The 25,896-nt window shown below is 53.6% G+C and overlaps 2 protein-coding genes across 5 annotated transcripts; both read left to right on the plus strand.

Annotated features, from left to right (window-relative positions):
- Positions 1 to 619: 619 nt before the first annotated feature.
- Positions 620 to 21,045, plus strand: SLC12A4 (solute carrier family 12 (potassium/chloride transporter), member 4). Of its 4 annotated transcripts, none has more exons than XM_006878671.1 (24): positions 620 to 850; positions 5,355 to 5,449; positions 7,181 to 7,312; positions 10,630 to 10,776; positions 10,891 to 10,945; positions 12,274 to 12,404; positions 14,403 to 14,644; positions 14,744 to 14,958; positions 15,486 to 15,650; positions 15,730 to 15,828; positions 16,000 to 16,057; positions 16,383 to 16,557; positions 16,923 to 17,041; positions 17,802 to 17,900; positions 18,180 to 18,299; positions 18,512 to 18,616; positions 18,850 to 19,018; positions 19,272 to 19,467; positions 19,585 to 19,754; positions 19,834 to 19,965; positions 20,043 to 20,150; positions 20,308 to 20,495; positions 20,616 to 20,749; positions 20,921 to 21,045. In XM_006878671.1, exons 1-24 carry the CDS (start codon positions 736 to 738, stop codon positions 21,010 to 21,012), a joined length of 3,261 nt encoding a protein of 1,086 aa, XP_006878733.1. In that variant the 5' UTR covers positions 620 to 735; the 3' UTR covers positions 21,013 to 21,045. The 4 variants fall into 4 exon arrangements, with proteins under 4 accessions (XP_006878733.1, XP_006878735.1, XP_006878734.1 ...); XM_006878673.1 differs by having other exon boundaries at positions 19,834 to 19,947; positions 20,921 to 21,012; XM_006878672.1 differs by having other exon boundaries at positions 736 to 856.
- A 643-nt stretch (positions 21,046 to 21,688) lies between these two features.
- Positions 21,689 to 24,691, plus strand: LCAT (lecithin-cholesterol acyltransferase). Its single transcript, XM_006878675.1, has 6 exons — positions 21,689 to 21,840; positions 22,521 to 22,677; positions 22,752 to 22,867; positions 22,943 to 23,038; positions 23,113 to 23,337; positions 24,104 to 24,691. Exons 1-6 carry the CDS (start codon positions 21,690 to 21,692, stop codon positions 24,676 to 24,678), a joined length of 1,320 nt encoding a protein of 439 aa, XP_006878737.1. The 5' UTR covers position 21,689; the 3' UTR covers positions 24,679 to 24,691.
- The last annotated feature ends 1,205 nt before the right edge of the window (positions 24,692 to 25,896 follow it).

The raw sequence follows: 25,896 nt of genomic DNA on the forward strand, positions 1-25,896 counted from the left end.
CCTCCCCGGAGACAGTAAAAGCATTAAAATGAAGGAATTTAGCTACAGCATCAGTGTACGGTCCAAGGAGAGTGGCTCGATGGGAGTTCTTGCTCACAAAGCAGCAGCAGCCTATGAAGGAGGCGTCCCTAGGGACTCACATCCCCAACTTCTGTGCGCTTGCACTACAGACGAAGAGTTTTTACTTGTCTTCTGTGGCCCCGGGGACTCCCAGCCACCTCAGAACCGAAAGGCGGCTACAGCCGGGCGTGAGGGGCAGGGACGGGACTTTGCGGTCAGCGCCTGGCTTCAGACGATGATGGAGATGGGCAGAGGGTATTCAAGATGATCTTTCTCCAAAAGGTCACCGGGAGTTTCCCAGGCTGGTAGCCAGGGCACCCCGTGCATCCCGCGGGGCCCTCAGTCCCAAGGGGTGAGAGTGCGTTTCCTCATTTTTACCAGCATCGCATCGGAGAACCAGAGTGCAGACCCCAACTCAAGGTCACACAGGAATCCGCCCTTCCCCCCAGGGCCTGGCCCCTACAGTGGTACTCACGCGAGGTGGGGGGGCTTCTCCCCATCTGGGACCCCCCTCGGGGAGGAGCCAGCACGAGCCCCTCCCGCTCCCCCGCCTCCGAGGGGCGGCCCGGAGGAAGTGAGCGCAGCGGGGAGGAATGCGCGCGGGCGGGGCGCGCGGGCCCGGGGCGGTGGGGACAAGCGGGCCAGCGGCCGGGGCAGCGGGGCAGCGCGCGCGCGATGCCTCACTTCACCGTGGTGCCGGTGGACGGGCCGCGGCGCGGCGACTACGACAACCTCGAGGGTCTCAGTTGGGTGGACTACGGGGAGCGCGCCGAGCGGGACGACTCGGACGGTGAGGGCGCGCCCTGCGGGGCCGTGGCGGGGTAGGGGCGCGGGCCACGCTCGGACACAAGCGCACACTGACCCCGCGGGCGCACGTCGATGCGGGCCCAACTCGTCTTATTCTTCCGCGCCGCCGTCGCCAACTCCAGTTTCGCGCGCTCCGACACGCTTTTCCTCGGCCCCCGGAGGCCACGGCCGGGCCGCCCTCCCCACCCCAGCTCCTCCCTGCGAGCCGCGGGCGGGGGCTGCAGACGTGGCCGCCGAGGGGAAGCCAGGGCCGCTGAGCACACAAACAGCGCAAGGCCCCCTTCATCAGCTGCTCCTGGCTGGAACCCAGCGGAGGGCCAGCCCCCCAAACCCATCTCTTGCTGAGAATCGAGTTCATATCGTCTCGCTTCCGCTCCCATTTGTGATCAGCGTCACTGTCCCTAAAGCCACCCTGTTCTCCTCTCCCCTCCCCCTTTCTGAGCTTTCCTGCCCTCTGGCCAGGCCGCCAAATAGGGCGTGCTAATCAGGTCGGTGGTGGGTGTTTTGAGGCTCGCTGCCCCGCCTTGTAGCTGTAGGTACAGTGGGAGTCTGCAGAGTACCTCCAGGGCCCGCCTTGCTTAGGCGCTTTACATGAATTAACTCGTTTAAACTGCGAACCGCCCCCATGGGATAGATCCTTTTACTCACACTTGACAAGGAAAGGACAGAGATTTTCAGCAGTTAAGTAATTTGCTCTGGGAGGTGGAGTGGAGTGGTGATGAATGGACAAGAAACACACTCTAAGCTAGAGAAGCAGACGGGGCTCCTCCTCCCTCCAGGTGCTGCCTGTGCCCCTTTCCCCACCTCCTGCCCTAGGAAGTAGGCACCTGCGGCACTGTCCCCAGACACTCACCCTTAATTATAATGGGGTATGTGTATCGCCATGTGCATTGTGATTGTGCTAGCGCAGGTGTGAAGCTGCAGGGTGGAGGGTCAGCGCATTCTCAGGGTCACTTTCCTGCAAGATCATTATCAATGATGACAAATACGGTGATATCATTTACTGATCATGATGGAAACCCGTGTTGGTAACATATTAGATGATGTGGTCTTGTCCTGCCTCTCGATTTGGCTGTTACAATGACTTGTGTCCGTGGCTAAGGTGTTTGATGCCATCTGTGGGTGATGACCAATGTGAGACCTGATGGAGGATGATGCCAGGATAGTGAAGGACCTGTGTGGAAATGTCACAGGGCAGTGGCATGAGCCCTTATGCCTTCACCTGGCTCTAGCCTTGTCCAAAGGATCAGAGGAAGCCCTCTGCATTCCCTTATCTATCCTGGGAGGCCTTCTTCACCAGAGGCTAGACTGCATCCTTAGACTCTGCCTCTGCTGTCAAAACTAGCCCCGCCTTGGCCCCTCAGGGTGACTGTGAGGACCCAACCACATTGGCTGATCCTTCTAGGCTGGGCCAGCTCCACCTACTACCCCCCTTCCGCCTCTTACTCCTTCTCAGCTGGACCTTGGCGGTAGGATGGGGGACCCTCTGCGACCTGGTGAGTGATTCTGAACATGATTAGTGGGGACTGCAAAGAGTTGGGGGGGATACAAAAACAATGAGTCTAAAGTCTGTCTCCTGGGGATCTGAGATTGGTGCCTGAATCTAGATTCAAAAGGGCCTGTGGATCTAGTCGTCCTGCTCCATTCCAGCATGTGGCGGTAGCGGAAGGTCTCAAAGGAGCCCCCAGACAGATCGATCTCTTGTGCCCAAGGATTAGGAGGGTCACTTGACCACCTGTAGCACATACAGTCACCAGTGCTGAGGGAACACATATACCATACAGGCAGCCTCCAAGCAAAGGTTCCCTGGGGGAGGTGAGGAGGGTCTCCGGTGGGATCTGAATAGCTTCAGCTGAGCAAGCATGCCCAGACCTGCCTTGGGATTTTATTAATAGCTTAGGCCTTACCAGGCAACCTGAAGCTGAGGGCAGACATCCAGCCACTGCCCATACAGACCCCTGCCAAATCCCTATAATCCATGGACTAAGTTTTGAGAGACCCCAGGGAATGCTTCTGGGTGTCTGTCTTGTCCTTTTTATGATGCACCTAGACAGTTGGAAGGGACTCTTATTAAGAGGAAACCAAGTCAGCACAGGGAATATAGTTTGCCCTAGGTCCACAGGAGACAGGAGGTACTTCAGGAATCCAAGCCAGGCTTCTAACCAGGTGAGCACCGAGAGCCCTGGGAACGTGGGACACTGGCCAGACTGCATCTCCCAGACACTCTATCTGCATTTAAGGCTGTTGTCACACCTTAGAGGTACACCCTGGGAAGGATGCTCAGGGGGCATAGAATTGGAGCAGAGATTGAAGCTCTGACCTCACCTCGGTCTGGCCCATTTTAACTGTGTGACTTTTGCCTCTGAACCTCTTGAGCCCTTGCTACTGAAAGAGAGTAAGGGATATCTACTTGGAGTGTTGTGTGAGGACTAGAGCATCCACTAGTCATGGCAGAAGGAACAAAGGATTGGCAGGGTCTTGGAGTACCATCTACAGGCAGCCCTTTTGTGCTCAGAGAAAAAGCAGCAGTCGTGGAGCACACTGTGTAGTGTGTAAGTTTAGAACAGTTTACCATTTTCTTCCAGCCTACTTTTCACAAAAAGATCAGAAGAAGTACTCAACAAAAGTGCCTCCTCCAAAGAAACTGTCAGATCAGAATCCGTGCAGAGGAAGAGGGCAAGGACTCTGAAATGAGACGGTGGTGATTGTGGCTACTGAATAAATTTAGCTTGGAGATTCCTGGCAGCCTAGGCAGAAAGAGAAGGAAGATGAGTCCTATAGCTGCCATTTTTCTGACAAAATGAGATATCAGACTTCTTCAGGAAAGATACTTTTTTTGTCATGAAAATTCATGGGTACTTTTCCAAAGCCTCTTACTGAGAGACCATCAGTGGAATAGGCAGGATGACTGAATTTCCAAATTTTTCTTGTCACTCCTCCATACCCTCAGGAAATATTGAGGGAATAACAGATATCATAGGGTGTCTGATGAATGCTACCCCCAACAAGCTTTATCATGGTGTCGTGGCCTCCCTTTCTAGCTTGACTTCCACCTTTGCCCACTGTTCATTAACATTGATCTATATGCAGCTCTCAAACATAGGACTTCAATGCTTGGCCGACTTAACTAGTCCAGGAGGCTGGGTGATGCTGAAGTACTTACTGTTACACATGAGAAAGAGAGTGGTTTTTGCCCTGGAAAACTTGCATTGGGAATTGTCAGAGGCACAGTTACTTGTCAGGTAAAAGGGGGGAAAGTCTACCACGCATCTCCTACTGGTCATTAGCTAGTAGAGAGACAAGTGAAATCTCATAACCATGCCAGGAGAACGTATCAGATGGAGTAACTCGAGTCAGCATTCTCAGCTGCAAACAAGGAATGAGTTATGGCCAATTTATACAGAAAAGATTGATAGCTCTCATATAACACTACTGGACCAACACATGGTCCAGTCACACCACCAGTCTGAACTGGTGATGACACGTCCATCACCATTTATCTTGTCAGCACTGCTGCCACACTAGCTGCCATCAAAGTCAAGGTGGTTTCTTAGAAAGATGTTTGCTTCCTACTTGTCCTGAGTCCTTGGGTGGGAGGAGAAACTTCTTAGCATCTAGAAAAGGAATACTTGGTTTCTTTGGCATACTTGATGCAAAGTGGGGATGGTAACATACCAAAATTCACAAGAAACAAAAAACAGAAGAGTAGCCAGAAAAAGTAGCCAGCACTGGTGGGAAGAGATGGACTTAGAAAAAGGTGTACCAGGCCCATTTCTGCAATGTTTCCTTAGTACCTGGGCATCTAATCAGTCTGATGCTGGGCTTGGGATGGGCAAATGGTGTGTTCGGCCAGCCGCACAAAGCTGGTCTAGGGCAAGTAGTCAAGGAAGCTCCTGCCAGTAGTCCCCACTACCCGACCCCTTCCAAGGTGTGCCGAGCAGTCCAGTACCCTCCCTGCCCATCCTTTGCCAAAGACCCCTAACTCGTTGCACCCACTGACAGTCTGTGCTTGCCCGGCTTCCCAGCATGCACCTGGCTACCTGCTCCAGGATGCTCCGAGGTGCATGATGGGACGCCCGCCGGCCATGGCGGCGGAAGGGACCTTATGCCGCTTGATTTTCCTGGAGAGCCGCACATGGGAGAACTTTGAGGATTTGAAACCCAGAATATTGGGTATTCTAGACTAGCCTGGAAGAGGACAGGAGGGACTCCTTAGAGTGGACCACGATTTGGTCCCGCCCCTCCCGGCGGGCCATGCCCCTTAATTTCACTTGTGCCCGGGTGGCTGGGCCTCCCGCAGGCATCCTGTAGAGTTTTGGTCATTGATTGCTCCAGCGATGACTCTGGCTCTTCCGTGAAGTGATCACGATGCGAGGGGGAAACCCGGCCGAGCCTGGTCACGTGGGCCTCCTGAATCCTACACGGAGATGACGTTTTAGAGACTGGCCTGCTGAGCTAACAAGGATATGGTCCCTTTCTCTCCACAGGTCATGGCAACCACAGAGAGATCAGTCCTTTCCTTTGCCCCTTGGAGTCTTCCAGAGGAAGTGACTACTACGACAGGAACCTGGCACTGTTTGAGGTAGATGATGAGGAGCTGGTCGGGCTGCAGGTTGGCAGGCAGTGAGTGGCCTGTCAGGACTCACACCTTCGCTAAGCAAACAGGCTGGAAAGCGAGAGGTTGTGCGTCCTAGATCTCAACAACTCCTCCAGTCTCCCCTTGTCTGCCCTGCTCCTTGGCAGCCAGGTGGTGGTTTCCTTGGACTTTTGAACTGAAACTCCTTCCTCTGAGTCTACTCACAGCTCCACCTACATTTCATCCCCAGGGGTCCTCACCCTTGACCTCTGCCACCCTGAGCAAGGTGACCACTCCCTCAGGATTCACACCTCAGAATGTCCTGTCTTCCATTTACTTGTAGTTCTGCTGCCAGTTCATGTTCTTTTGTCTTCTGTGGACTCTGGCTTTCCTGGTTTGCTCTTGTAGTGCCATCTGGTCTTATTCACTGAGGCTTGTTCGGCCTACTGAGGCTGTACTTTTTTTCTCGTGCCTAAAAAGACTGCGTGCTCGCTTCGGCAGCACATATACTAAAATTGGAACAATACAGAAGATTAGCATGGCCCCTGCGCAAGGATGACACCCAAACTTGTGAAGCGTTCCATATTTTCGACCCTGAAATTAACGAGTTTGTAACTAAGGCTAACTCCTTTCACCTACAAATTTCATCTTTGGATACAAAGCTAAGTGGATAGTCCTTACGGAGGGACTGTTTAAAAAGAGGCAGGGAAAAGAAAAGGAAAAAAAAAAGACTCTGCAATGTGTGACTGAATGTTGATTTTTGTCCTTTTTAAAAGACTATAACGCTCAGAAGTGAACCTTGCAGTTAAGACATGATTTAAACCCTTGAACCCTAATCCACACATCCAGCCACCCCATTGAAGTCCTGAAAGTGTCTCACTTTCCAAATGCCCTAGAGGGTCTGCATCTTTGCTTCTTACTCCAGTCCAGCTTCTCCCTTGGGTATAGGAACAGAGGGAGCTAACAGACAAAAAAAAAGGCTAATTATGGCTGGGAGGCAGGTAGAGGCACAGCACAGAGCAAGGAAAGTAGTCAGGGCTGGGAGTTGCAGAGCCTGAGCTTGAGGGAGGCCTCCTGATCTGGGGAAGCAAAAAGATTCCATAATGAAGACACTGACCTGACCCATAAGAGGAGCTGGGAGCCGGGATCCAATCCCAGAATTGGGCTGGGTTTCTAGCAGGGACTGGAGCCTGGGATAGCAGCTGTTGGAACCTGAGGAGACCATCCAAGAAGATTAGGTTTGGGCAGATAGGAGGTGGACATTCAGTTGTCCTGGACATTCCCTATTTGTCTTCCTCAGTCCTCTGGGATTAGTGAGGTGAGCTTTTCTGTGTGAGTATTGAGTGTAGAGGTGAGACTGGACAGCCCAGTCATAGCCTGGAGGTGGCAAAGCAGTCAGGCAGGTATCAAGGATTAAGTATGCTGTCTGCCAGCGCTGCCCTGCCCGCTCTCCCCTGAGGCAGGCAGTTTTCACTAATGGGCTGGCAGTGATTGCAACCAAGGTGGGGCAGAGGGAAGCAGCCATTGGGTTGGGCCTCGAGTGCTTTGTGCTGGGGTGTGCTGCCCACACTAACTAGTTCAGTTGCCTAGCTTGGGCTTCCCCAGGCAAGGGCTGGGAGTAGGCCCAAGCCTGCCTCAGGGCTTGGCTTGGAGCCAGGGCTAGGGCTACTGGCTACACACAGGTAGTCTGGTGCAAGGTTGGCCCATTTCCAACTTGTGCTATGGCTCTTTTCACAGGAAGAACTGGACATCCGCCCAAAGGTGTCATCTCTCCTGGGCAAACTCGTCAGCTACACCAACCTCACGCAGGGCGCCAAGGAGCATGAGGAAGCTGAGAGTGGAGAGGCCACCCGCCGGAGAGCAGCCAAGGTGAGCTGTCAGGGCCAGCAGATGGCCCACCCCAGGGAGGACAGATACTGGACATCACAGAATGGCAGGACCCCCCCCCCACACACACACACACACACAGAGTCTTGGGTGCTTCTGGGGATGTGAGTGTTGGTGTGAGCACAGAGGGAGAGCACTCATGTTTTGCACTCCAGAAGACTTTAATTGGCGAAGAGCTCCTTGAGGAGCAAAGGCCAGTGAAGCCCTCAGGAATGACAGAGTGACAGCTGCCCTTCAACCCTCACAGCCATTCTGATAAGCAATGAGTCTGAGTCCTCATATCTTCTTCATAGTTTTGCTTTTGGCATCTCTGTTTTACAGATGGGGAAATTGAATGTCAGGAATGTTAAGTACTTATCTAAAGTGGCTCAGCTAGGTGAGACCGATGCATCACACAGAGGGATGGATTTATGGACCGTGAGACATGAAACTATGTCTAATGGCAGGTCACCAGCGTCACATCAGGGTGGATTTAGGGTGCTGCTTTTAGAGCTAGGTGTTTGTGAGAGGTTGTGTGTCCCAGAGTTCTGGCCCAAGGCTCCACTGGCTGATTCCCTAAATAGCTCAGAGTAGAGGGGCATATGTGTGTGTGATAGGAACAGGACACTGTCCCTTGACCTCCAGCCTCCTCCTGATTTCATTGTTAGATCACCATCCAGGCCTCTGGCCCTGCAGTCTTCATTTTTCTTCAGAAAGACACTGCACTCAACTCAGCTCCTAACTTTAACTTAGGGTTGGGTTCTTTTCCCCCATGTTTCCAGCTTTAAAGCAAAGACATTCTCTTTCCCACTGACTAACTCCCGGAGGTTTGGAAGCAGGTGTGTTAGGAAGGAGCTTAGGCCCAGCACTGGCTGTGGTATTCTTAGTGGAGGTGCATATGGGCGAGAGGAACACTTTTGGGATAAAACAAGACCCTGTCTCAGATCTGCTCTTGAGACTTGTGTCTTGTTGGGCAGGACAGAGAGAGCCTGAAATGAACCCTGGCCTTTTGAAGGACAAACCAAACCAGCCTATACTTCAGAGAGGGAAGCCAATGCTTGGTACTGAGGTCTCACAGGCTTTTCCCACCCTCACCAGCTGGTTGTGGTTTTGTTGGCATGTTCCAGGCTTTGGATTATAGAGAACGCCCTCTTTCCAGTAGGTCCCCATCGAAGCCTTCAGGGGGGTTATCCTCTCCCCGCTGCCGCAGCTGCCACAAGACTCCTTATGCGGCTGTTTCCTTTTGTTTTTGGAAAGCGTCTTTCGCAGTGGATGGCAGGACCCTTAGGTCAAAGTTTTCTCTTTGTCCCTCAAGGCCAAGTCCAGGCAGCTGGTGGCTGACAGTGGGAAAGCACTAAGGGAGTGTAGTGCAAATGTCAGTAGAAACAGTGGAAGGACGCCTGGATTGGCAGGAAGCTGGGGAGGGACCTGGCCTAACGGAGAATCTGTGGGATGCTGGGATCTAGCCACAGCTTAACTGTTCAGCTTTCCTGGCTCGTGTAAGGCTGGAAGGGGGTGGCTGAGCTTCTGACTCCAGCAAGTTTTCCATGGAGGAAGAAGTGACCTGAATGAGCCGACAGGGACTGGCGAGTTTGGGCTCCTGAGCTGTGGTCCCACACAGAGTGGGTGTGAACAGGGGCCCCAGAGAAGAAAGACTTGACACAGGAAGGGTGGATCTCCAGCCAAACCAGGCTTCTCTGCCTCTGGCCTGCTGACCTTCTGAGACTGCCAGAGGTTATTTGGGGATTCAGAAGGCATTTCCGGCCCTGCCTTTTCCCACATTGCCCTTTTCCAAGGAGTGACTCAGCTTGGGGTGGGGGTGGACCTGGGATCCCTGGTCACCAGTCTTTGGTGGTGGTCCAGGGTTTCTGACAAGGGCTCAGATGTCCAGATGAGGTACGTCTGTCACCTGCACTGGACAGGATAGTTGGAGGGACCATCCATTCCTGTCCAGGTCCTCCAAGGGTCTCTCAAGATCCTTCAGAGGTACACAGATCCAGGTTCAAGTGTGCATTCCTGTGGTCACAGAGTGGACCCCAGTGAATATTGTTACGTCCCAGGACGACATTGGCAGCACTCTGTTTGAAGGTGACAGCTCTGGCTCTGCTCTTAGCCTCTGCCTCTACCTCCTCACTGGCTTTTGTTCTGCCCTGAACTTGAATTCCTAGGCCCTTAGGCCTTCCAAGATCCATGCATCAGTCTTTTCTCAGTGACTCTGCTGTCTGAGTCTCTCCTCGCTGCCAAATTTTCCTAAAGGGGCTTTCAGAGCCACTCACTATTCAGATGTACATTTTGGACCCCTTACCCGCAAAACCTGCCAGTGCTAGGATAGTGCCGAAGCCAGGTTAGCCCCTGTGTGTTGATGAGACATACCCATGAACAGTCAGTTACCAGGACCTGTAGCGATCACTGGGACAGGTATTTCAGATGCTGAGACAATGCACGAGGGAGCACTGAATCTGCCTAGGACAGTCCAAGGGAACTTCCTAGAGCAGGTAAGAAACTGAGTCTGACAGGCCGCAGAGGAGTTTGCTAGGCAGGGCTCATTCTCGCTGGTAGAAACCAGGACATGCCCGGTGCAAAAGTCTGATGACCCCATTGTCGTAAGGGCAGGGGTCACCAAGGAGAGTCTTGGATCAGATCCCGTGGCTCAAACCCAGGAGTCTGGACCACACTGGATTATAGGAGGAAGTAAGGAAGTAAAAGGTTTGCAACAGATAAGATAAAGTCACACTTAGTTTTCCAAGACCCAGTATGGCAGCCGAGTGGACTGGAGTATGGAATTTGACAGACAGATGGAGTGCACAACCCAGATGCCCCAAGTGTAATGAAGAAGGCTGAGGCGAGGCCGGCTGATGTCAGGCAGCACAAAAATCCGTGTGTGGTGCCACCTCCGCTGGAGTCAGGCTTAGAGAGAGGCAGGCCAGGGATGACTTGAGCTCTGACTTGAGTGATAGAGAGCCTGCTGGGTGAGAAGTTGCGGATCCAAGACAGGACAACCCAAGTTGGAGCCCCCTTCCCCTTAAACAAAAAAAGGGCAGCCTGACGTGAGAGGAGTAAAGCTCCCATGCAGGGTTTTGAAAAAAAAAACAGGGTTTAGCCCTCCCCAGTCTTGAACTGTTTTCAAACATGAAAGTCACTGTAGATACTATAGTTGCCGCTCACCTCCTATGCTCCCCAGAGCCCCATTTGGGGTGCCTCCTCACCTTGTCCCTGGGCTCTAAGCCTGGAGGTGGGTACTGAGCGATCAGGCCATCTCTCCACGGTCTGTCCAGGCTGCTCTGGTGCTCAGTGGCCCTCCTCCCCTCTTGTCCACACAGGCGCCCAGCATGGGCACCCTCATGGGGGTGTACCTGCCCTGCCTGCAGAATATCTTCGGGGTTATCCTCTTCCTTCGGCTGACGTGGATGGTGGGCACAGCTGGGGTGCTGCAGTCCCTTCTCATTGTCTTCATCTGCTGCTGCTGTGTGAGTTTCCGGCCTGGGGGCAGGATGGTGGCGGGCAAGCACTGGCCATGACAGTCCCGCAGAGGACCCCCTTCTCCCTGCCGCCCGACTGAGCTGCTCACCTCCTTTCCACAGACCCTGTTGACAGCGATCTCCATGAGTGCGATTGCCACCAATGGTGTAGTACCAGGTAGGTTAGCGCTGCCCAAGTCTGGGGAGAGAATGGGGGCCAGAATTTGCATGACATCTTGGAAACCCTCCTCCTCTCCCAGGAGTCCTCTGGTGGGATCCCGTCCTCACTTCCCACAGCATTAAGATCATTGCTGCTTGACAAAATTTGAGACTGCCGATGTATTTGCTTTGTTTCGTTCTAAATCGTAAAAGAAACACAAAAAAGAAAATGTGTGTTACCATAAAATGGTTTGAAAAGGAGGGATTTCTAGTGACTTAGTGGCAGGAAGCTGTGCTGTAATCCCAAAGGCGCATGGTTCAAATCCACCAGATGCTCCGCTGGAGAAGGAGGGACAGTATCTTCCTATACCAGTCAGAACTGATTCAATAGCATACACACATACACACAGAAAATATGGAAGGGAAAATTGAAGGAATGCATAAGCCCACCACCCTGAACTAATTACTATTAGCTTTTTGGTCTTTATGTTTACAAAGTATTAGCTGGTATGTATAAATAAACTTATTTAAATTGGTGGGGACTATCAAATATTAAATATGGTTTGGGTATTTTGGCAAGATTCTCCATAAGATACAGCCAAATTTACATGATTTTTCTCTGCTTTTTGGAATCCATTTTTTCCACTATTATAAAAATTATCATCATGTACACCTTTGAACCCAGAACTCTGTTGAAGTACCTGGCATTTATCTTGGGGGAGTGTCTTCAGTAGGATTACAGCATCAGATGGCTTGACCTTTTTAGAATTTTTTGATCACTTTAAAAATCTTCATCATATTTCTCACAGGAAAGGTCTTATCAGCCTGAGATGTGGCTGGTAACAGGGGCCCTGAACTCATGCTGACTTTGTCAGTCTTACCATTTATGTTAGACCCTGTGGAACCAGATTCAGGATGAAGGGATCGCTGTGGACATTGACCTGCTGGCAGGCCCTGTGCTGGGGCCTGGGAACAAAGACTGAAAAGTCATTACCCTCCCCTGAGTGGAGAGGTTCAGCCTGGCAAAAGAATACTAAGTTAAGATGCACCTGGTCGGTGTAGGCTGCAGGCCTGGCTCAAGTGCACGGATCCCCTCAGTCACAGCCTGGGCTGCCTCAGGAACAGCGTCATTTTACCACCCCATGCTGGGCACTGGAGTCAGATGGGAATGGGGCCCAACCCAGCCTGGAGTTACTAACCGTGCAACTTTGGCAAATCTCCCAAGCCCCTCTGCTCCTCTGTAAATGGAAAAAGGAGTCCCTGACTCTCTGGTGTTTGTGAGGACTTGTCAGAGGGAGTCCTTTCTGAAGGACCAGCCTCAACCTGTAAATGTTTTCTCTGCTGTAGCTGGGGGCTCCTATTTCATGATCTCCCGTTCGCTGGGGCCAGAGTTTGGAGGCGCCGTGGGCCTGTGTTTCTACCTGGGAACGACATTCGCAGCAGCCATGTACATTCTGGGAGCCATTGAGATTTTGCTGGTAAGTAAGACTGAGCCATGACCATCTCCAGTCACATCTGAAGAGTCCTTTCCCCAAAGGCCCAGGTTCGAATTGCTGTGCTTTGCTGTGCAGCGCCTGGAGGTTAGCATGTGGGCAGCTCCTCAAGGGAGGAAGCTCTTTGCTCTAGTCAGCCACCCTTTCAAGTCCCATCAGCTTGGCGCACTCAGGGAAGAGGCCTGGCTCCTGGCAATTTCCCCTAAACCCCTAATCTTGTCCTCCTGGGCATGACCTCAGCCATTCAGGAACACTGAACTGAAGAAGGAATGTAGAGATTAGGAAAAACAAACAAACAGGAAATGTGAGAGCAGGGACCTTGCTTCATGCAGAGGACCAGGTGGTGGAACTCCCCCCCAGGGGTCGCTCAGAGCATTGCCTCTGGCTCTATGCTCCCCACCCAAAGGGTGGGTAGTGTCTCCCTGGGCTCTCATTGTCCCCTTTACCTCTCTTCCTACTGGTCAGGTAATGATGCAGAGACTGTGACCTGGTTCTCTTTGGATTCTACCTGGGTTTGTCCCCTTAGGGCTCCATTCCAGAGCTTTTCACACTGCTGCTCCTTACCCCTAAGTCAGGACGAGCAGTAACAGCACCTGATCCGGAGGTCAGAACCCCCTCCCTGAACCCCACTAGCATCTTAGAACCTCAGCCAGTGGGCGAGGAGGTAGAGAGTGGCTTTGTTTTTCCTGTCACATTCCTCTGTCAGTTATTTGGAATTCTGACATAAGAAAAAATGTGCTCTTTTTCTTATTTATTTATCCATTCCTTGGAGTGATACTCCAATACTGTTATTATTTTGTTGCTAACATTGTTGCAGTTTTGACTTATAAAGAGCTCTTTCAGGTCGGCTCCTATGAATGGAGCCATTTTTCTTTCTTAAACGCTTTGCTCAGACACACTTCACCCATTGCCATTGTTGTTAGGTGCCATGGAGTCAAGAATGACTCAGAACAACCCTGTGAATCACAGACCTGAACTCTGTCCTATCATGTGCCATCCTCACAATCGAGCCGTTGTCATTTTGTCAGTCCACCTGGCTGAGGGTCTTTCTCTCTTTTGCCATGCCTTCCACCTTTCCAAGCATGATGTCCTTCTCCAAGGAATAGCCTCTCCTAGCAACATGACCAAAGTATGTGAGATAAAGTTTTACCATCTTTGTCTCCAAGGAGCACTGTGGCTGTAACTTCTCCAGGACATACCTGTTTGTTCTTTTGATAGTCCATGTGATATTCAGTACTTTTCTACAGCACCACACGTTCAAAGGCATCAGTTCTTCTGTCATCCTTATTCATTGTCCAGCTCTCAGATGCATAGCAGGTGATCTGAATGACCATGGCCTGACTCAGGCACACCTTAGTCCTCAAACTAACTTCATTGCTCTTCAACAATTTGGAAAGATTCCTGACCGCTGGTACCAAATGTATTGATTGTGGATCCAAGTAAGATGAAGTTGTTAACAGTTTAGAATTCAGTGGTGTTAGTATATTCATAAAGCTAGTCTACCATCATCACAGTCACATATAGAACATTGTTATCACTCCAAAAGGAAACCTCGTCCCCACTAGCAATACTTTTTCTCTACTTTCCCTCCAGCCGCTGGCAACTGCCTCTTCATCCCTAAGGGTTTAGTTGTTCTTTACATTTTGTATAAATGGGATTGTACAGTGTGTGGTCTTCTGACTGGCTTTTTTTTTAAAATTTAGGTTGTTTATTTTTCATTTCAATGAACATCTACAGAGATTTTGGGATTCCATTCATTCATTGTTGCACCCTTCTCCCCGCACAACCCCCCCCCCCCCCCCCCCGTTTGCTCCTCTCCTTGAAAAGCAAAAGAAAAACTCCCTCATTGGTACACAATCTCCTCCCCACCCCGGCTGGCTTTTTAAAGATACTCTTTTACTCTCTTTAAAAAGAAACCAAAATAAACAAGTTTCGCTCTCCAGATCACAAGATCAGACACTTTTTCTCCACTTCTTGTTTCAGACCTATATTGCCCCACCAGCCGCTATATTTTACCCAACAGGCGCTCATGACACACCGAGCGCCACCTTGAACAATATGCGGGTGTATGGGACCATCTTCCTGACCTTTATGACGCTGGTGGTGTTTGTTGGTGTCAAATACGTGAACAAGTTTGCCTCACTCTTCCTGGCCTGTGTGATCATCTCTATCGTCTCCATCTACGCAGGGGGCATCAAGTCTATTTTTGACCCTCCTGAGTTTCCGTAAGTAGCCCAGGAATACAGCCTCCTGCTCAGCAGGTCAGCCTTCGGTGCCCTGGGTGCTGGAGGACGCAGGAGTGCTGATACCTCTGTCCCTTGTAGAGTGTGCATGCTGGGCAACAGGACCCTGTCCCGGGACCAGTTTGATATCTGTGCCAAGACAGCCATTGTGAACAATGAGACAGTGGCCACCCAGCTCACAAGCCTCTTCTGCCATGGCCCCAACCTCACCACTGACTCCTGTGACCCCTACTTCCTGTTCAACAACGTGACTGAGATCCCGGGCATCCTCAGTGCAGCTGCTAGTGTTCTCCAAGGTGTGTCCTCCCTTCCATCCTGCCCTGAGCCAAGTGGCCAAACAGAAGGCAGGGGATGACCATGGAAGCAGAGCAGAGCACAGAGCTGTCCTTGTGAGACCAGCTTGGGAATGAGGGACAGGGTTGGCTGCCTTCCCAGCCCAGTGGTGCCCGCTCAGCCTGGCTCTTGGAGGCTGGGTTTTGGGTAAGCAAAGCCCATCTGGCCTCTGTCCCAGGCCCACAGCAGCCCCCAGAAAACTCTGGCAGCCCCTGATGCTTCCTGGGTATGTTCCCACAAGAGACACAAAGGGCCTCTGTCTAGGAGGCAGGCACTGGTGGCACTGTGGCAGGTGGCGGTTCAGTCACCTTTGATATCAAACTTCTTCCCCTGCGTCTAGGTCAGTCTTGTGGTTGACCCTGTTGTTGGTGGACTGTATCCACTTACTTGAGTCTCTAAATCTCCCTGCATCCTTTGCCTCTGGTTGTGTTGCACCACACTTCCTGGGGAACTGGGGCTGAGTGTGGTGATGACATTATCACCCCTGCAGAAAACTTGTGGAGCACTTACCTGGAGAAAGACGAGGTCGTGGAGAAGCAAGGGCTGCCCTCCACAGACGACCCTGGCCTGAAGGAGAACCTGGCCCTGTACGTGGTGGCCGACATCGCCACGTCCTTCACCGTGCTCGTTGGCATCTTCTTCCCCTCCGTGACAGGTGAGCTCCTTGTGCCTACCTGCCCAGCTCCGGCCCCACTCCTGGGGTGTTGCTGAGGGAGTCTCATCTGTTTTTGTAGGTATTATGGCTGGCTCAAACCGCTCTGGGGACCTCCGTGATGCTCAGAAGTCCATTCCAGTGGGGACCATTCTAGCCATTGTTACAACCTCCCTCGTGTGTATCCTTTTTGGGCCTGGAGCAGGGCAGGAGGCACGAGCCTGAACTTCAATACACTAACCTCCTCGGGTAGAGTGGACCCAGCTGAGTGCCAGCTAAGGTTTGGACAAGTGGGTTGTGGGTTGCATGGTGGGGGTGAAAGAGGTGCTACCTTCCCTTGACACAAACACAGACTTTAGCACTGTGATTCTGTTTGGTGCCTGCATTGAGGGCGTGGTTCTCCGGGACAAGTGAGTGCTCTGGGCCCCTCTTGGTGGTGGTGGATTTTGCCTGCCCAATCACTCCCACATGCACATATGTGGCTTCAGATTACTGGTTGCCACCAATATTCTGTCCCACCAGGGGTGTCAGGCCACTACAAGACTTTTGTTCCTGAAAGGATGGTGATAGCAGAGCTGGACTCAGGGTGGAAGGGGCTAGAATAGGGGCCTAGAGCCTGGCCTGCTCTACTGAAGGTCCAGAGCTTTGTTTTCCTGATCCCTGACATCCCTCCTTCTGGGATTTGGGGTGGGGGGCGCTCCTTACACAAGCTTGGCCTGAGCCTGGCCCCTGCAGGTATGGTGACGGTGTCAGGAGGAATCTGGTGGTGGGCACACTGGCCTGGCCTTCACCCTGGGTCATTGTCATCGGCTCCTTCTTCTCAACTTGCGGTGCTGGCCTTCAGAGCCTCACTGGGGCACCTCGTCTGCTGCAGGCCATCGCCAAGGACAACATCATCCCATTCCTCCGGGTGAGCCCTTCTACGCTCCCATAGCCCAGGCACTCCTGGCCCTTGCTAGCCAGGTGAGAGGTTGGACAGATGGAAGGGCATATCTTGCCTAGAACTGTAGTTACTCCCTGTGGAGGAGCTGAGAACAGCCCTGACCCTGATGTTGACACCCAGAATCTTTGTGGCTGTCTGGCTATTCCATGCAAGGGGCTCTAGAGAGGTGGGGGACAGGGAAGATTTGATAGCTGTGGGAGTAGATTTAGCCTTTGCCATGTAAGAGGGACCTAGGGGTGGTTGTGGCCAGCCAGTGACTCGTGGCCTAAGATGCAGAATGAGGTTCTAGGACAGATTTTTCCCTGACTGACCTGCTGGTCCCCCACACACAGGTATTTGGGCACAGTAAAGTAAATGGTGAACCGACGTGGGCACTCCTCCTGACAGCTCTCATCGCCGAACTAGGCATTCTCATCGCCTCCCTGGACATGGTGGCTCCCATTCTATCCATGTGAGCTGGCCAGGGCAGGGAGGGGCTGGGTGGGTGGACCCTGCTGCCATCCTCCCTCACAGGAATGGTCTTGGGAAGGGCACCCTTAGTACCCTTCCCCCCAAGGCCCTGGCATCTCCCCGTGGCTCTGGTGCTGAGGGCACAGCTAGGAGATGTGCTAGTTTGGTTTAGGAATGTTTGCCTGGCAGGGCTTGACCTACCCTCTTCAGTCAGGAAAAGAAGTTCATTAGTTAGAAAGTTCTAGAATGAGCTGGGCATTTGAGTCTCTGCTAGTCCTTGGGCGTGATGGTAGTAGTATGTCTGGGAGCTCCTGAGGAAGAGCAGGTCACCTCTGCACACGTTGGGATCCTCACGTCTGTCCATGTTGGGGTTCACTCGCGTGCCTCTTTGTACATATGGTTCCATCGCAGATGCTGCTCCTTTATTATGCCATTCGCTCAGCCTGCAGAGCTGAAAGCTCCCAGGAGCCCCCAGCCGTAGCCAGCCTGCAGGAGTCAGCCCCATCCTGTTTCTCTGAGCTGTCCTTGTCCACCTCAACACTCATTGCCCTGTCTGCAGCCCTGACCCCACTTCTGCCTGCTGACACTTGGCTCCAAAGCCACCTTCCCTGTGGGTCCTCCATCCAGTCCAGGGAGGAGTGGACTCTCTTGAACTCAGTCTGCCTCATGACTGCTGAGAGCCTGAGCCAGGAGGGCAGGGACACTGGGTCCCCTGACTGCCCAGAAAGCTGCTCAGTGCCGGCCACCTCCCTGTGCTGCAGGTTCTTCCTGATGTGTTACCTGTTTGTCAACTTGGCTTGTGCTGTGCAGACACTCCTGCGGACCCCCAACTGGCGGCCCCGGTTTAAGTACTATCACTGGTGAGTGCCGCTGGTCAGAGCACCTGGGGTGAGCCAGGTCCAGCATCTCAAGAGATTGTGAGGACCAGGAACCCCTTTCTGGACAGGGTTTGAATTTCCTGGGCAGTGACTGCTGTTGGTACAATACTGGTGAGAAGGATTATAGGGCTGTGGTGTGTGGCCTGCTTCTCCCACACTCTTATGACTTTGCACGTGACAAGGCCTCCACGGCACAGGATGGACTGTGACCTGGAACCTAAGGATCTTGCCCTGATCTTGCCTCCCCTGCTCTCGGCCCAGGACATTGTCTTTCCTGGGCATGAGCCTCTGCCTGGCCCTGATGTTCGTCTCGTCCTGGTACTACGCTCTGGTCGCCATGCTTATCGCAGGCATGATCTACAAGTACATCGAATACCAGGGGTGAGTAAAGTGGTGTCATCTGGATGCCACCTAGCACGTGTACAGCGCTGAGGGTGCCACGTTGGGTCACAGGGTGTGCATGGTGGGGAGCATCAGCCAGCATGGGAGCTGGGGAACTGGGACTCGGGGCCTTGGTCCTCATCCATGTACACACACATGTACACACATACCTGGTGTGAGCAGGGCTTCACTGTCTGTGGCGGTATGTGCAGGGCTGAGAAGGAGTGGGGTGACGGGATCCGAGGCCTGTCTCTGAGTGCTGCCCGCTATGCGCTGTTACGGCTAGAGGAGGGGCCTCCTCACACAAAGAACTGGCGGTGAGTTCACACTCAGACTGGTCAGGACCGACTTGAGAGTGGGAGGGTCAAGAGGGGCTTGCTTCCCCTTCCTAGTCCACATTTCCCATCTTGGGATCATCGGGGCACCCACTTGTCTGTTGAGTCGTTGGGTCCATACTTTCCAAACCTGTGGGACTCATCCAAGGTGGGATGAGGAGGAGGATGGAAACCTGGCCCTGCTGTCAGGCTACCTCCCCATTTGGCCATCACAGGCCCCAGCTGCTGGTGCTGCTGAAGCTAGATGAAGACCTCCATGTGAAGTACCCCCGGCTCCTCACCTTCGCCTCCCAGCTTAAGGCTGGGAAGGGCCTGACCATTGTCGGGTCGGTCATCCAGGGCAGCTTCTTGGAGAGCTATGGCGAGGCCCAGGCTGCGGAACAGGTGCTTGCTACAGGGGGCAGGGCCTGCTGGCAGGGAAGGGAAGGGAATAGCCCAGCCTGGCTAGTCTGGTGGACCGCATGGGTGCCAACTGAGAGATACAGCAAAGTGTACAGCTGTCTCATCTTGGAAACACATGTGGGCAGCTGGCCGCCCTCTCCCACCCCTAAATTGTTATATGCCTTAGTGGGCTCTGGGAGGGAGTCAGGCAGAGAAGTTGGTGGCCCTGCCTTCTGACCCCAGTGTGTTCTCACAGACAATCAAGAACATGATGGAGATTGAGAAGGTGAAGGGCTTCTGTCAGGTGGTGGTGGCCAGCAAGGTGCGTGAGGGGCTGGCTCATCTCATCCAGTCTTGCGGCCTCGGTGGCATGAGGCATAACTCAGTGGTGCTGGGCTGGCCCTACGGCTGGAGGCAGAGTGAGGATCCACGTGCCTGGAAGACATTTATTGGTGCGTCGGGGCTTGGGCCCGGGCTGGGTGGGCCTTGGTGGGACGGGACAGGGGCCAAGCGAAGTGGCAGAGGCAGGTAGGTGAGAGGCCGGCAATGAGCAGAGCCCCTCCCCCCAGACACTGTGCGCTGCACCACGGCCGCCCACCTAGCCCTACTTGTGCCCAAGAACATCGCCTTCTACCCCAGCAACCATGAGCGCTACATGGAGGGCCACATCGACGTGTGGTGGATCGTGCACGATGGCGGCATGCTCATGCTGCTGCCCTTCCTGCTGCGCCAGCACAAGGTGTGCGGGCGGGCGGGCTGGCGGGCGGGCCCTGGGACGGGTGGGTTCGGCCACACACCCACTTACCCTGCTGTAACAGGTGTGGAGGAGGTGCCGGATGCGCATTTTCACAGTGGCCCAGATGGACGACAACAGCATCCAGATGAAGAAGGATCTGGCTGTCTTCCTGTACCACCTACGCTTTGAGGCTGAGGTTGAGGTGGTAGAAATGGTGAGGCCCTTCCCCACTGTTTATATTGGGGACTGACCTCTTCCCTTCCAGTCCTCATGTGGCCCTTCTGCCCCCAGCACAACAGCGACATCTCAGCCTACACCTATGAGCGGACACTGATGATGGAGCAGCGGTCCCAAATGCTGCGGCAGATGAGACTGACCAAGACCGAGCGGGAGCGAGAGGTCAGTGGACTCGGTTTTAGCCTGGGGCAGGGGACAAGATTGGGTCTGTGGATACATCATCAGGAGTGTCAGAATGACTGTCTCCAGGGCCATTCAAGCCAGTTTGAATTCTCATGGGGTCAGCCAGGCCTCCCTCTAGCCACAGCATCCTCCCCAGGCCCAGCTGGTCAAGGACCGTCACTCAGCCCTGCGCCTGGAGAGCCTCTACTCAGACGAGGAGGATGAGTCTGCAGCTGGGGCCGACAAGATCCAGATGACGTGGACCCGAGACAAGTACATGGCAGCTGAGCTGTGGGACCACATTCATGCCCCTGACAACTTCCGGGAGCTGGTGCACATTAAGCCGTAAGTGCAAACTAAAGGGATCCAGCCACCTGAGGGTCTTGGAGTGGAGGGGGGTTGGGACAGCTAAGTTCTGTAAGTGGGGTGAGACTCACTAAGAGTGGTCTGCTGTGTCACTTGCAGGGACCGGTCCAATGTACGGCGTATGCACACAGCCGTTAAGCTCAATGAAGTCATCGTTGCACGCTCCCACGATGCCCGCTTGGTCCTCCTGAACATGCCCGGCCCACCCAAGAACAGTGAGGGCGATGAGAACTGTATCCCTTTGTGGAGATGTGGGCAGTGGGAGGTTAGACCAAGTGTTCCTCTCTCTGAGTGGAAAAGTAGCTTGCCTCATTCTGATGCATGTGCAGACCCCTTCGCCTATACCCCTCCTACCCCACTGAACCCTGCTCACCGTGCTGCCTCCTTGACCTGATATTCTGCAGACATGGAATTCTTGGAGGTGCTGACCGAGGGCCTAGAGCGGGTACTGCTGGTGCGTGGTGGTGGCCGCGAAGTCATCACCATCTATTCCTGAGCCTCGGGCAGCTCTTTGGCCTAGAGTGGAGCTGTCCACTTAACAGATCCCTCCCAGCACCTGTCTGCCAGCCTCAATATGCTCAGCCCTGCCTGGTACTCAGCTTGCTAGGTCTCCATGGAGATGGGCCTTGGCTTGGCACGAGCGATGGATCTGAGGTCCTGTGACACCCAGGGGGGCATGGAGCCTTTCCCACCTTGCACCCAGGACACCTATCCTAGCAGCAGAGAGTGGTGGGGGCTGATAAAGAGTTTGAAGGTAGTGGGCCCAGCCTGGCCCAGAAGCACTATTTATTGCATATTTATTGTTTGGATGTCATCATCAGAGGAAGAGAGGGCAGCACAGGAGGGGGTCTGGCCCAGCCTGCCTGCGGGAAGCCCTGGCTCAGGCTGCTGTGGGCTGTGACCCCCACCTAACCAAGCCAAGTGGAGCTGGCCAAGCAGAGGCCTGACTTTTTTCAATAAAACATTGTATACTTCTGGGCTGCCTGCTGCCCTAGCTCTGTTTCTCCTGGCGCCAAGCAAAGAAGGCGGGACTGAACCCAGAGACTGTGCCCCTCTCTGGTCATTCCTAGCCACCCTCATTGGCCAGGCTGCCCCTCCCACTGTCCCTAAGGCCCTCCCACTGCTCGCCAGATAAGGCTGGCCCAGGTCTGCTGCAGTGGGCAGTAGGCTGGAATGGGGCCGCCCGGCTCCCCATGGCAGTGGGTGCTGCTGCTGGGGCTGCTGCTCCCTCCTGCCACACCCTTCTGGCTCTTCAATGTGCTCTTCCCCCCGCACACCACGCCCAAGGCTGAGCTCAGTAACCACACACGGCCTGTCATCCTCGGTAAGCCCCCACTAGGCCCCGAAGCACCAGGCTAGACCTTGGGATGCCTGGACCCAGCTTCCTGTGGCAAACCAGGGGCTCTCTTGCCCCTGCATTAGCCCTAATACCTGACCGGGTGTCCCCAGGGGCCAAAGGTTGGTCTTCTAGAGAATGTTCCTCCTCCTCCTCCTCTTCTTTTGTCCTGTCCAGGGGTTGGGGGATGCCTGAATGCTTAACCAAACATTACATGCTCTGGGCACTGCAGCCATACCAGGCCCCCAGCCCATGCCACCACTCCCTCCTCAGCCCCAAACCCCATCCAGAATAAGATGCCCAGTCCATGGCAGGAGAGCCCCATTAAGCCCAGACCCTTACCCACACCCCAGCCCCCAACCCCTCATGCCTCTTTGTTCTCACCTTGGACTTTGGCAATAATAAGAGCCTGGCGGGATGTTTGCTTTGCAAGGGTCAGTGGCCTTGGTCCCTGCACCTTCTATGCTTGAGGGGAACCTGGGTTCTGGGTTACTGGGGGTGGACTGGTGGAGGGGAGTGATCAGAGAGAGGATCCATCTCCTAAGTGCCTGGGGTTTGATGGTAAGGGAGACCAATGCAGTGTAGGGCTGGTGACTGCAATGTTGGGGCGATACTGGGTTGGGGCCATGGGGATCTAAGGGGTCCAGAGTGAGGGCCGGTGCCTGCAGTGCCTGGCTGCCTGGGGAATCAGCTAGAAGCCAAACTGGACAAACCAAAGGTGGTGAACTGGATGTGCTACCGCAAGACAGAGGACTTCTTCACCGTCTGGCTGGACCTCAACATGTTCCTGCCCCTGGGGGTGGACTGCTGGATCGATAACACCAGGCGAGTACTAGCCCTCTACCCCAGCCCAGGCCTCGTCCTTGGTTACTGGCTGCTGAATGTCCCGATGCCCCCAGGGTTGTGTACAACCGCACCTCTGGGCACATGTCCAATGCCCCTGGTGTGCAGATCCGTGTCCCCGGCTTTGGCAAGACGTACTCTGTTGAATACTTGGACAACAACAAGCTGGCAGGTGTGTGTACTGGGGGAAAGGGCGCAGGCTCTTGGAGCCCAACCTGGAGTGCACACTGCTGGTTCTTCCCCACAGGCTACATGCATACGCTGGTGCAGAATCTAGTCAACAATGGCTATGTGCGGGATGAGACTGTGCGGGCTGCCCCCTACGACTGGCGGCTGGAACCCAGTGAGTGTCTGGATAGCCGGCTCAGGTGGGGGCAGTGGCTCCCCTCCATCCCTGACCCCACCTACCACCTGCAGGCCAGCAGGAGGAGTACTACCAGAAGCTGGCTGGCCTGGTAGAAGAGATGTACAATGTCTACAGGAAGCCTGTCTTCCTCATCGGCCACAGCCTTGGCTGCCTGCATTTGCTGTACTTCTTGCTGCAGCAGCCCCAGTCTTGGAAAGACCAATTTATTGATGGCTTCATCTCTCTCGGGGCGCCATGGGGTGGATCCATCAAGCCCATGCAGGTTCTGGCGTCAGGTAAGGGCTGTTTCCCCATAGCACAGTCTGGGCTTGCCCTCCCTCCTGCTTCTGGTCACTGCCTTCTCTCACTGGCCTCTGGAAATGTTTTCCCCCCATGGGTCCCCAAGAGCAGTAAGCCTAGCCTGGATCACTAGGATGGCTTCTGTCAAAGTCACAGGGATGGCAAATGGGAAATAAACAAATGCAGAGGAAGTGATCCAGCCATCTGAAGTTCTGTTCACCTTGGCCCCAAAGCTCCACCTCCTCAGCTTCCAACTATCTACCGCTCTCAAGAGCCCCCCTGCCCAGGGGTCCCTCTCTGAGGGCAAGGCCATAGGACTCCTTCCTGTCTTTCCCTGAGACTGAGACCAGGGACCCAGCACTGATATCACTGCTACTTGCTGGGCAACTAGATTCAGCTCACTGACTAGTGGGCTAAACAGACCATGTATCAGTCACACTAACCAATGCCAGACAGCCTCACTTCTTCCTTCTCTGACAACCCTTGCCCCAAGCACCACAAACCCCAGAGCACAACAGACACTTGACTGAGGGAAGAGTCAGCACCCAATCATCTGCATCCCGAAGATGCTGCCGTGCCTCCCTTCCGAGACCCCACAGAATTGTCATTGGGACTTTTCATGTAATAAGCACACTTTGAGCACCTCCTGAATGCCATGCCTTCCCTCGAGCCAGTATCTGTATTTGGCAGTAATAAAATTCCACATCGAGCTGAGCCTGGGCCTTGACTGGCTTTCCACACTGCTTGCTCCTTTATCCACAGGTGACAACCAGGGCATCCCGATCATGTCCAGTATCAAGCTGAAAGAGAAGCAGCGCATGACAACCACCTCTCCCTGGATGTTTCCCTCCCGCCTCGCGTGGCCTGAGGATCACATCTTCATTTCCACACCCACCTTCAACTACACGGGCCGGGATTTCCAGCGCTTCTTTTCAGACATGCACTTTGAGGATGGCTGGTACATGTGGTTACAGTCACGAGACCTGCTGGCAGGGCTCCCAGCTCCGGGGGTGGAAGTCTACTGTCTCTTTGGCATGGGCCTGCCTACACCCCGCACTTACATTTACGACCACGGCTTCCCTTACACGGACCCTGTGGCTGTGCTCTATGAGGATGGCGATGACACGGTGGCCACACGCAGTATGGAGCTCTGTGCCCAATGGAAGGGCCGTCAGTCACAGCCTGTGCACGTGCTGCCCCTACCTGGGACGCAGCACCTCAACATGGTCTTCAGCAACCAGACACTGAAGCACATCAATGCAATCCTGCAGGGTGCCTACCGTAGTAGTGCCCCTGTTCCCGTGTCTGCCAGCCCAGGGACTTTATCCCCTGAATAAACTTTCTTTTGCTGCTCTGAGCCCAGAGGTCTGTGTTGTGGGTTAAGGGGGAAGCACTATGGTCCACATACCAGGATTCATTCCTCCGAAGCCAGAAACTTTGTGGTGCATGGGACAAGCTGGGCCCTATAAAAGTGGTACTGAGAGAAAGACATTAAAGCGGAGAGTAAAGAAAGTTTGGTTATAGGAAACCTCTGGGAGGAAAAAGGTGTTCAGCTTCTCAGTCTCCAGATGAGAAGCCTGTCTTGTGTCTACGCCCCTCTACCAGGTATGGGGACTGGATCCAGCTGTACACAACTGTGAGATGGAGGCATGCAAAATGAAGGGTCTACAAAGGTTACATGTCCCCATCTCCCCTATTCCTGGCAATCAAAAGAGAAAGCAAGAGCCCACCTCTGTACAGGACCTTGAGTACCAGCTATGTGGGTAACAGGCACAAGAGTTTAGCATCTGGGCAAGCTTTGGTGGCCTAGTGGCAAGAAGCTGCACTACAACCAGAGATGAGCAATTCAAGTCCACCAGATGCTCTGCTAGAAGAGGGACAATCTCCTCCTTTACAAGTCAGATCCAATTTGACGATACACACAAAGAGTTTAGCATCTGGTGGTGGTAGTGAGGTGATAGCCATTAATCATATCAGTTCATTAAATGGAGCTAAGTGTTTGTGAGCAAATTACAAGAGCAAGAAGCAGCAAGAAATCTGATGAGCATGGGCCACTAAGTATTTGGGCTTGAACAGAAGAACAGGGTGCAGCTGCAAAAGGGTTTTGACCAGGGATAGGGTTCAGTCAGCCTGTGTGGAAATACAGGGAAGAGACCAGTGCAGTGCTGAGATGAGAGGACGAGAGCTGAGATGAAGGTAGTAAGGAAAAAGATGTGCCCAGATAGGTGTTCGTTTGGGAGATGAGGTTACAAGGCTTGGCAGTGGGTAGAGGTGTGTGTGCCACAAGACCACTGCATGGCCAGCCAGTCAGGGTGCTCCCCCTAAGACACAAAGATCAAGGTCCAACATGGCTCAGGATTGAGGTCTCAAGGAGGCAAGCAAGTAAGGGGACAGGAGTTAGAAGGGTAGTGACAAGGGATGGAAGGAATGTCAGTCTTGCATGGTGTTTTTGGGAGACTGGCATCTTTGCAGGGAGAACTGACCACAATCTCAGCCAGATTGGCAGGAGTTTACCGTCTGATCAGAGAGCTCAGGGTGCAAGAGGCACCTCCCTC

This window comes from Elephantulus edwardii, unplaced genomic scaffold, assembly GCF_000299155.1.
Source record: "Elephantulus edwardii isolate Elephantulus edwardi_28Jun2011 unplaced genomic scaffold, EleEdw1.0 scaffold00001, whole genome shotgun sequence".
NCBI lineage: Eukaryota > Metazoa > Chordata > Mammalia > Macroscelidea > Macroscelididae > Elephantulus > Elephantulus edwardii.

Excerpts from the sequence above, each read along its gene's own strand:
- SLC12A4 (XM_006878672.1), top strand. The coding sequence starts at position 736 with ATGCCTCACTTCACCGTGGTGCCGGTGGACGGGCCGCGGCGCGGCGAC. Across the intron at positions 5,450-7,180 it reads GGAACCTGGCACTGTTTGAG|GAAGAACTGGACATCCGCCC; the intron begins GTAGATGATGAG and ends CTCTTTTCACAG. Across the intron at positions 14,645-14,743 it reads TTTGACCCTCCTGAGTTTCC|AGTGTGCATGCTGGGCAACA; the intron begins GTAAGTAGCCCA and ends TGTCCCTTGTAG.
- LCAT (XM_006878675.1), top strand. The coding sequence starts at position 21,690 with ATGGGGCCGCCCGGCTCCCCATGGCAGTGGGTGCTGCTGCTGGGGCTG. Across the intron at positions 22,678-22,751 it reads TGCTGGATCGATAACACCAG|GGTTGTGTACAACCGCACCT; the intron begins GCGAGTACTAGC and ends CGATGCCCCCAG. Across the intron at positions 23,338-24,103 it reads CATGCAGGTTCTGGCGTCAG|GTGACAACCAGGGCATCCCG; the intron begins GTAAGGGCTGTT and ends CTTTATCCACAG.